This window comes from Gavialis gangeticus, unplaced genomic scaffold, assembly GCF_001723915.1.
Source record: "Gavialis gangeticus isolate Ggan-Ray unplaced genomic scaffold, GavGan_comp1, whole genome shotgun sequence".
In the NCBI taxonomy this organism is placed as follows: domain Eukaryota; kingdom Metazoa; phylum Chordata; order Crocodylia; family Gavialidae; genus Gavialis; species Gavialis gangeticus.
Window position 1 is genome coordinate 53,951,392 of NW_017729022.1, and position 11,085 is coordinate 53,962,476.

Here is an 11,085-nt window from a genome sequence, read left to right on the forward strand (position 1 = left end):
CCCATCCCATCCTCCCAGCTGAATGTGGAGCATTAAGGGTTTTTGGTGAGCTGTTGCACTGGGTGGGGTGTGGTGCCAACTGAGTGCGATGGGGTGCTGGTGCTAACCCAACCTGCAACAGCTCACCAAAACTCCATAAGTGGCCCTTCAGCCAAAATAATTGCCCACCACTGGGCTAGTGTGTGTTACTGTAATATGCATTATAATTGCACAAGGTTTTTCTCTATTTAAAATAAAATATTTAGGTTGCAAAATCAAGTACTCAAAAGTTAGGAAATGCCAAATATATGGTTATCTGTGAAACCTCATTGTATTCCTGTGCATTGCATGGCTCAGCAGTCATATGGAAAAAGCCTATATTATTATTGATTATTAGTGATGATATATATATAAGGGAGCTGAACTGAGATTGCACAGAAAACAATTTCTGACACTCCATAACTTCTTTTTTTGCAGCTTCGTTTTGCAAAATAATAATTTCATTTTAGAATAATGTTCATGCATTTTCCATTTTAAAAGAAATTGGTAAGAACTAACTGTATTACAGCAATGGCCCTCTTCCTTCATATATTACATTATAAGGTGTGGTATTGCAATACAGACATCTCTTATTTGAACTAACAGACTAGCTACAGTAGCTGGTACCACAAAAGAAACTTTTGCCCTAAAGAGGAGAATGGGCAGATGACACAGATGAGGATTCTGGCAAGGATCATGGGGGTCTGGGCTCAGTTTGACTCAGCTCTCTTTCTCATCTCCCCAGAAGTTGGAGAGCTCCTAACCCATGTGGAGAGAGAGAGAGAGGTTTTTGTGAACTTTTAAAATTTTTATTACAAAAATATTAAAAACAAAAAGGTGAAAATGAAAAAATGTAATCCTCCCAGGGGCCAAACAAGAAACACTTTTTGGCATCAAAAACTCCATATCATCAGAGACTGAAACCCCCTCCATGCCATCCTCTTCATGGAGTTACACATTTAGGATTAATTACCTAGCTTCCACCTTGCAGAGTGGATTCTTGCTAGCCCAGTGTGACACAAACTGGTTTACATTTTTCTTGCAAGGTGAAGCATCCAAACTAAAACGTGATGCACACCCGCACCAAAAACCAAGAGTTCCTGGGCACTGTCGGCACCCCCTCTGTGACCTGGTTTCTATGACTTTTCAGGGTTGCACTCTTGACCTGGCCCAGCAGGAAACCAGCTAGGCATATTACACTCCCTTCAGTCACTTGGTAAGGAATAAAGAATATGTACACAGTCTGGGAGAGATCCAAGTCCAGCAAACCAAAGAGGGTGCTGAGGGTAAGAAAGAGTGGCTGAAGCTGGGGCAGTCCATGAAGGCATGGCAGAGTCCCCTCCACCTCTTCTTCACAGAAAGGGCAGGTCTAAGAGATAGATAAATGTGCCCATGGCTAGGGCCCTGTGGAGCAGCCACCATTAGAGTTGAGGGAGAAAGATGGTGTGCTGCCATGTGCTGGGTCCAATGGATGTTGTTATGAGGAATGGAGCCCAGCTCTCTCCCCCAATCTTTCAGCTACTAGAGTAAGTCCAGGTATTCAGTACAGGTGATGGTATGGCCCTGGCCTTAGATTTGAATGAGCACATCCTGTTATGGTATTGGTGTGCTTAAAAACCCATTTTTGAGCAATGCAGGTTAGAGAAGTGAAACAATTTAGATAGCTGAATTTTATGGAACAAGAAAAGAGTTTTCTAGCTTCCAGACTAGAAGGGTGAGCTGGATGCTCTTTTGACTTGTGCATCAGTAAAAGAAATGTTGACACAGCTCCATCTGTAGAATCTGTATGGAAGACAGTAATGTCAGAACCAGGAAGAGCACAGTTTTACATTGAGATCCTAAAGGTACAGCATGTGCAGAACTTGGCACATAGGGGAAAGAATCTTTTTACTCATCAACGCACAAAATGTTGTAAGAAACCATAAGGATGCCTGTTAACTGTGATGAGTTGATTTTACAGGTAACTACACAGTAAGAAACTCAGTGAAAAAACACCTAAATTATATCACTAGAATATTAACTTTAGGACTGAGCTACATATGAATGTATTCAAGAGAGAAGATGTCCTGTGAACTTAAGCACTTCCCAGTGCCATACTAAAAATCCAGGATCAAAATGAAAGTAGGAAGGGGTAAGTTTTCTCTGTGTGGGAGCTCATACCATCTCTGAATACTCTTAAATCATATTAAACCATCACATGCTTTATTCCTGGGATTCTCACAAACTCTTCTGAATAGCATACCTTTTTTTTCTTCAGAAGGAAGCAGGTGTCTTGCATTTTCCAGGAATATTCTTCCTATTCTCTAACACTTTCTCTTTCTTTCTCACATGTACACATATCATTAATATACATCAATAAATATATATTTATTGACTGGCATTGCCCTCCTCCTCAGCTATCGCTATCGGGGTGTATGCTTGCTTAAAGGGGAAAATAAATTAATAGATTCCCCCTTTCATTCACACTTCCCCTTTGTAGAACACACAGATCTTGCACAAGGGTATTATTAACGGGGAAGAAAGATTGGCAGCTTTTGTTAAATTAACAGCAGTACATTTCAGTCCTGTCCCTTTTACCTTGCTCTTCTCAAGTTCCCCTTTTATTTTAACCCCTTTATGTCCCACATATATATGTCTCACCAGCATGCATCTGATAGAGGCCTTGGCTTATGTGATCAAAAACGCTGCACAGAAATCTCTTGTCCTATCATAATGCAAAAGCAGAACTATGAAAGTGATGAGAGGAGTTTTGAGGAGAGAGACAAGGAAGAAGGATAAATGAGTCTGACTACAAGGCAAACACAAAAATCAGGTACTGCCTGAATTCTGTAGCTTAAGTCAGTCATCTAAACATACCAATAATTCAGCCTTTTTTCCAGAACAAGAAACTTATCCAACTCCCCCGTGTATGGTGTTCCACAAAGTGACTTGCTTTCCAAAACAAAAACTAATTCCTTGAAAAGGGCACCCACCACAATTAGCACAGCCCTTCTGTTCTCTATGGAGCTGAATATTTTTAGAGAGTAGAGCTAGAGAGTGATCACATTCCCTGAGGAACAAAAGCACACAAAAATGAAATCAAGGAAGAAAAAAATTTTAGCCCAACTTTTCAAATTCAAATTCTGAAGTTTAGGCTAACTGACAACAGATTTGAAAAAGGAGCTTTCCTCCCAAACATGCCGTGAACTGCAACTCCCACTGGAAGTTGTAGATGCTTGCCTTTTTTGCAAGTCATGTCCATCTTTTAAGGCAGCTGGCACAGCCAGCGCGCAGGAGGCATGTGGCGTTGCGCCCCTCCTGGGGCACCAGCAGTGGGATGTAGAGTGCAGCCCACAACGGCAGCTGCCTCCACCCCATACACAGACCTAGGGCAACATGCCCCCTGTGTCAGCTGCAGGGGCGAGCATGGTGGCGAGAGCCACCCCATGGCCCTGGACAAGCTGCCCAGGCTCCAAGCATCCCATGACCTTCCCTGGGTCCCTATTCACTCCTCCCTGCAGGGACCTCGATCTCTCCCCCGCTGCACACCCCTTCCCTCCCTTGCACCCCTTCCCGTCCATACATTTACTTGCTGGGCACTGCTCCACACCCGGCTGGGCTGGGCTGAGTTCCCAGCTGCCTGCAGGCTCTGGCTGTTGTGTGTGTCTGTATGTGCCCCTCCCCCTGCCCTGCTGCAGCCGCCTGGAGCCTGCACCCAGGCTGCTTGTGTTTGGGGGGGCTAAGCCCCACTAGCCCTGGCTTTCTGCAGCCTATGGCTGATGTAAGTAAACCTTTTTCTCTTGGTTCTGCTCCTTCACTCTGGGACATAGCATTGATAGTGGGAGCTAAAAAACATGCTGTACAGAGGCCCTTGGAAACAAAAGCATTCAGCTGAACAGACTATAGCTTAATACATAAACCACATAAGGACTCTTTCCAGGGAACTACTTTAGCACAGGAAGCATGGTTTATAAGGACCATACCCTCCAGCTTTTGAGGAAGTCACAAGTCATTGACTAATGAATGACCAGATGAAATAAAGCCACTTTCAAAACCAAAATATTTCATGATATTTCAGTTTTATAATTTTAGAGCAGTTGTCAGTTTTAAGTATTCCCAACACCAAAGGTTTAGATAAGAACAGAACTGCAGCGAATGAAACTTCCAACCCAATTACATTTATTTCTTATATGGCTTGGTTTGCGGGCTCTTACCTCTCCTGCTGCTTCCAATCTGCTGGCATCATCAGAAGTACTGGTCAAATTACCATGGTGGAGCAGAGAGTCATCATCTTTGGAAGGGCTGTTTACTCCTTCTAACTCATCAAAAAAAATGTTGACATCCTTAGCTACTAAAAGCAAAAGAAAAATGTGGTTTCAGATCAAAGCTGAAACAAACAAGAGACAATTTCTAATACAATACAATACAGCATCTATGTTTGTTTAGGAGTAGGTACCTGATACCTTTAATTTAAAATTTCAGGAGAATGAAGGTCAAAACCTGTTTAGTAGCATAATGATTTCTTCATTAGCAGGCAACAAAACTTAAGAATAAACAATACTTACATGATAACAAATAAAATATATATTAGGTGTCATAATAAGAAATATGCAATTATCAACCTAGCTTTTCTTAGTAAAAGCTTGTATTCTTGGATTATCTTGACTACTGAGAATGCATTAATTATAATAAAAAGCAATAGTATTTAATATTAATTATAATAAAAAGTTTTTTTTTAAAATATTACGTGAAATAGCATGTTCTCAGATGCACACCTGTATCACAGTCAGAGGGTTCAGAATGACCACAATAACTCATTCTATATAACACTACTTAGAGGGCTGTGTGAAACTATGTCTAGTCTAAAGAGAGGTCAGAAAACCATTCTGCTTTCACTAGTAAATTGATTTCCAGCAGGATTGTTGCTAGTAACAGCCTCCCATAAGGTCCACTATGGTTGATGCCATATTATACATGCACATTTCACATTAAACTTTATAGTAAAACAATATTCACAGAAGGATGAGGTCAAGGAAAACAATAACCCAAGAGGGGTATATGGACATACTTCCTCTCCTGTGGTTAAAATCAAGTGGGGTTATGCTGTGCGGTTATGGGCAGCATGGTTCTGCAGGCTGGGGTACACCAGTATATCTTAAAGGAGTCACTGCTTTAACCACAAATAAGCTAGCTTCATGGGCCATACTTGAGATAGGCAGCAAATGGGCAAAGGGAGAAAAAAAAAGATCTGGGATACTGCTCCAATACTCAATAGTTCCAATATGCTTTGCATGTGGCATGAAGGGGCTGTAGGTTTGGAGAAGCAGCAACTGTGCTTCTCCTTGGTGTCTAGGGCCGTGTATAGACAAAATGAGAGGCATGTGTGCATGACACTTTAAAGCGGGCTAAATGTTTTTGCACCGCTTAAATTGTGTTGGTGTTTGCATGCCTCAGCAGTGTATTGCGCATTAATTCCAGTCACTGTAAGAAATTCGGTACCGTAATGCACCTTGGGGCACAGTGAACTAAAACCCCTTCAAGGAATTTGCTGCCCCTACAGCCGCGGAGTGAAGCACCGGGCTCCATGCAGCTCTGCGGTTGTGTAGGATGCTCTGCAGGCAGTTTGGCAGCATCCCAGGAAAGCAGGCTCTGCCCAAGAAAAGCAACAAGCCTGATCCTTCCCCCCCTTCCCTGGAGCCTGCCTGAGCTTCACGGGGGGCCCAGTGTTTCCCTCTGTGGCTGCGGTGCCCCCCAGGACAGCCCAAGCCAGGTGCCTGTGGGTAGGTGCCGCCTGGGGGGTGCTGCCGTTGGTGTGGAGGGAAGCACCAGCCCCACCCTCCCTGCAGGCCAGGAATCACTCCACCTGCCAGCAGCTCACTCTCCCCCTCCGCCAGAGAGGCAGGTAAGTCAGCAGGGTGTGTGCACGACATGGGGTTTAATCAGCCTTGAACTGAAGTGGTGTTTTTTAAAACCCACCACTTCAATTTAGGGCTCCCATTTTGTCTACACATGCCCTAGGATTTAACTATGAATAGACTTTATCTTCTCAACCCCATGACTCCTGTATGTAAGAGCCAATTATTTTGGCTTTAGTCACATACAGATTTCATTTAAAACCTATCAACAGATGCTAGATTGGTGTTACTCTTTTACAAGTATAAAATGATGTCTCCTCAGTTTAATGATACATATTACATTTCAGACAAAAAATTTTGCATACAAAAAAACCCTTCACAACCAAAGAAATCTTATATCTTCACAACCAAAGGAATCTTATAAAACTGTGGTAAAGGACCAAGCTAAACTACTTCATTTTCAGTGTCAACAATCAAATCTCAATATCTTCAACTATTCTCTTTCTAGCTAAGTGACAGAATCATAAAAAAAACCCTTGCTATTAGAAAATTACCATGGCATTCTCTGTTACTTTGATAGCTACTGTTTATAGCATTTTGCTCATAAGGTTTAACAACTTAGGTCAAATACTGTATAATTAGGCTTCCTCTACAAGTTACAAGTATTGCACAATTAACTGGTAACTCTACATGTTAATTGTGCAATTACTTTGAGACCAGCTACCGGTGCAAAGTAGCTATCATGCCATTAAAAGTTTGAACCAACTATAAGGTTTTGAACCTCAGAAATGTATACTACTTTTATAGCTAGTATTGCTATCAAAGTTTAATTTGCACATGTAGCAGGGCCTCCCCTCCAACTAGGACCCTGCTAAGCTACCAGAATCAGGCTCCCCCTGCACCAGTGATGAGGCAAAATGGGATCTAACACACAATCCTACCATCATGCCTCCTGCCATGCATGTGTGGCATGGGAGGAGGCATGACTGTATGCATCATATATTAGAGCCCATCACACCTTTACCTGCGTGTGTACAGGGCCCCTCAGCTACGTTGCTTTGTGCTTGGATATAAGAATCTAAGCCTAACACTTCATATTATAATTCTTCAGTTTTATAGAGTAACTTCTATCCTAAAACAGCCATAGCAAAGATGGTAGGACTGACAGTCTTACCCAGCTAGTTTTCATTTCATACTGCGCTTAGTCCTGTGATATCTGAATACCTTATATATTTAAAGCTTTTCTTACCCCTCTTACGACAAAATTATTTTGATTTGGTCTGTTTTGGATTTTTTCATATATACAATTGGATTGTTTATTTTAGTTATCCTACTCTTGTGAAAAGTGCCAAAGTACCTTTAGGAACAGTCAGGATGTTATCTTTGTACTTTGGAACAGAGTGCCTTCCAACAGTACCATGCCCCAGACCAATGTTCTGAAGTACTAGTTTGATGCTGGATCAGCAGGAAAAATGCCTAACTCCTATCATACTCAGCAATATAAAAGGAAGCATTTGCTGCCTCCACTCCTATCTGTAAGATCATGTCTACATGTTGCCCTATGGCAACATAGTGACACGCTACATCACTGTATGGTGTGCTATGGCAACGCAGCAATCACGCAGGCCTACACATGATCACCAGCTGTGTCACTGTAGTGGAACACTCCCCCGATATATCACACTACTACAGTGAAGTAGCGGTGAAATCTAACCAGGCACCACGTGCATGGCACAGTAACAGCCTGTACTACACTGTGCTTTAGGAAGTACTAAAGCACATTGATGTATAGACACATTCTAATAATCATAATGATGTGTCTTATTCAAGAAGTCATGGGAACTGCTACAAGATTCTATAGTGTCTATATATAACTGTTATTGTCAGATTTGTTTCAAGCAGCATGTATAAAAAGATTCTGTCTCATATAGGAATAATTTGGATGGAGATTATAACACTGGTCCTTGTGCAGGCCAACACAATGACTATGTACCTGAGACTTAAAAGAAAGAACTACAGAAGATCATTTAAAATTACCAGCAGCTTCATTTTATAGGAATCTTCTAGGGAAGCCTCTAAAGACAGAGGCATGCTATCATACTTTATCAACACACTATGTGAGAACATTATGAGACCTAAATAGAGAGACTTTCTACAGACCATCTAAAATAAATATTTGTTTCAGAAGGAGGAGCTGAAAAAAAGGCAAAATGCATCACTGATTATGAAAGAGAGCTTGTTCAAGTGTTGCACACCAGAGAATTTGTTCATTCTTCCATGAAAATTGCCCCCGTAATGCTGATTGAGGTCACTGAGACAGTGAAAAAATCTGCTTCTTAAGTGCTAGCAATGTACCAACTTGTGACTTGGATGCTTTACAAATGGCTACACAGCTGGGTGTCAGAGTTAGTTTGCTTTTGTCTTTTGAATATAGAGGGACTGGTTCACTTGGGGGACTTGAAATAGAACAAAAAATCTAATATAAAAGTCAGTTTGAAATATAGTCCCTCTCAGAGATGGTTAACAGTCATAGGTCACTGAGCTGCTCTCAGCTGGTTATGTGAAATTGGCTAGGAATGTCTGTCTGAGTTGTCTTTAGTAGAATATGGTTTATATTACAAAAATGCTCTCAGAGAGCCTTTGTACATGCCATGTTTTTTGTCCTTTCTTGTGCTGCGATGGCATGACTGTTTGCACAAACAGGTTTTCCAGATGCTTTAAAAGTCTTTCTGGAGCATTAAAGTAGAACTCCTCAGATGTAGTTTAATTTGGCTAGCCATGAATTAAAGAGCCACTTCCATGGATTCATTGCATGCAAACACAAAGGTACTCAAAGACTCAAATGCGCCTCTTTGTCCACCAGATGGCTCTGTGACTTTTTTGTAGTTCACCCATTGGAATTGCTTCTGCTCTCAAATTGCTTCCACTTCTTTTTCCTTGTGCTGTTTGCCAGCTCTGTGCTCCCACAGGTGTGTGGCAGGGCATGAGGTGGGGGACTGTAGGCGTGGGGGAGGCAGTGCTGGACTGTCCCACTCTTCTGCAGTGCTGGCTGGGGACTGAGCTTAATTAGTTTGAAAACCAAGTGCGTGCAAACACTTGTGTGATGCTCCAAAGCTTATTTCATTCAAAAACCTAGTGTGTGCAGACACTGATGTGACACTCCAAAATAAACAAATTTAAATTTTATAAACCTATTTAATTTAATGAGGATTAAACCCAGTGGTGTGTACAGGCACCCAGAGGTGGCATCCAGGATCCAGTGCAAGTGTGGTAGCACAGTTGCACCCCAGTTTTGGACCATACCTCAGGAGCAGCAGCTGGGAATGTTAAGACCCCAAAGCATGTAAGAATCCACCCTTCGTCGCACTGTTAGAACCCCCTCCCTTCCTCTCTATGTTCATCTGCACTTCCCCTCCCCATTTCCATTCCCTTCTTCCCTGCCCACCACTGTCACTATGGAGTCATTACTGCCCCACTTGCTCCAGCCAGAGTATGTGAAGAGCTGGGCTCAGCTGGGGACAGTGGCAGCAGCTGGGACATGAAGGTTCCTCCTTCCTACCTAGTTCTCTAGGTGTTTCCCACCAGTCTGGGAGCAGGCATAAGGCCTGTCTGTCACCACTGCTATCGCTGATTGAACTTGACTCCCCACATAGTTGCTTCCCACAGCCCCACTGTACTGGGGCAGCAGTGGCAGTGGGCAAGCCTCCCTGCACCCAGAGGCATAAGTTGAAAGGTCAAGGGGTGAATGGGGAGAGAGGGGAGTGCCCAAATTTGAGTGGGGGATTTTTACCTGCTCTGGGGACTTAAAAAGTCTGTGTTGCTGCTCTTTTAGTCTGGTCTGCCCCCCCTAGCAAAGAGGGAAAGCTAGGAGTGGGGGGTGCTCATTGGGATAAGAACACTCTATATCTTGTTTTTCCAGTGATGAAAAATAAACAAAAAAATCACCAAATACATGCTCTCTAAACAAGAGCTAGGGAAAATAAAAAAAATAATTCTGGGCTAAATGTCTAAATATTAAAACAAATCTGATTCTGAACAGAATAACAACTTTAAAATGTTTCATTTTAACAATTAAAAATCAAAATTAATGGAATATCAAATTAACTGAATTCAAAATTTCTGCATTATTACCAGAAGTAGTCCAAGAATGACCACTTCTCATTTATTCCTCAATGTATCATTGGGTTCTGGTAGGAAGGTAGATTAGGTGTCCTGCAATTATTGGAATGGGTGGCTGAGACTTACAGCAAGCGAGGCCAGGAGTCAAATTTCAGAGCCCTGGAGGGCCACCTCCAGACAAGAAACCCAGAGGTTTTGGAAGATGCTGCAAGGGGTTGAAAAGGGATTAGAAATCTATAGTCATCTAAGGAACCCTACAAGGAGATACACAGTGTGTCCTGTCTTAACCTCAAGTTCAGAGTCCCATGTGATGGAACAACAATATATTCTCTGTGACGTTAGAGTCACCTGAGCTGTTAATACATACTCTCAGTATTCATAGATACACTTATCCAACTATAGACCAGCCCACATGGCAACATGAGAGAAATTCAGTCAACAAGGAAGGAATTCGTGTACTGTTTTTGGTGAAATTTAAGAAAAGATCAAATTTAGAAAATATTTTTAAAAACTGAAAATTTTCTAATCAAATCTTTGTCAAAACAGGAAATTTGAAGTAAATCAACATGCTTTCATGAAACATTTCCTTCTGAAAACTGCTTTTCACAAAAGATTTTTGGTCAAAAAAGTGCTGAGCGGCTTTAATCTAGACACCAAGGCTAGAGACAGACATTACACATAAACCAGTGTAAGTGAAACTGGTTTAAACCTGTAACAGAACAGACCTTCAGTGCACATAAACCAGTTTGAAAATGGCTGAAACTGGTTTGAGATAAACCTGGTTGAATGTAGTATCAGACGTAAGTGATTTGCATCAAACCAGTTTATGCAATGTCTGTCCCAGACCCCTTCCTGGTTTAACTTAAACCAAAGTCCCCTAGCATCCCAGATGCTTTGCAGCCCTGGGCGGGGCTCTGCTTCAGCCTATCTGGGCTGGCACCTCCCCTCTTCTCCCTGGCTGGAGCTCCAGCAGAAACAGCAGGTGCAGTGATTTGACCACACAAAGTAGTGCTGCTCTAAGATGTATCAATCTGTAGCTCCTGAAGATCAAATAGTATAGCACTAACATGGCTATACTGCTGATCTGGGAGCTTATGTGTGTCTGTCTGACACA

The 11,085-nt window shown here is 42.2% G+C and overlaps 1 protein-coding gene across 1 annotated transcript in view; it reads right to left on the bottom strand.

The window, feature by feature from the left end:
• ANO4 (anoctamin 4) overlaps positions 1 to 11,085 on the bottom strand; it is a 259,235-nt gene that overhangs the window by 204,704 nt on the left and 43,446 nt on the right. Inside the window, exon 3 of the mRNA XM_019514994.1 lies at positions 4,212 to 4,348. Within this exon, the coding sequence (XP_019370539.1) occupies positions 4,212 to 4,348 (137 nt within the window). The remainder of the gene's footprint in view (positions 1 to 4,211; positions 4,349 to 11,085) is intronic.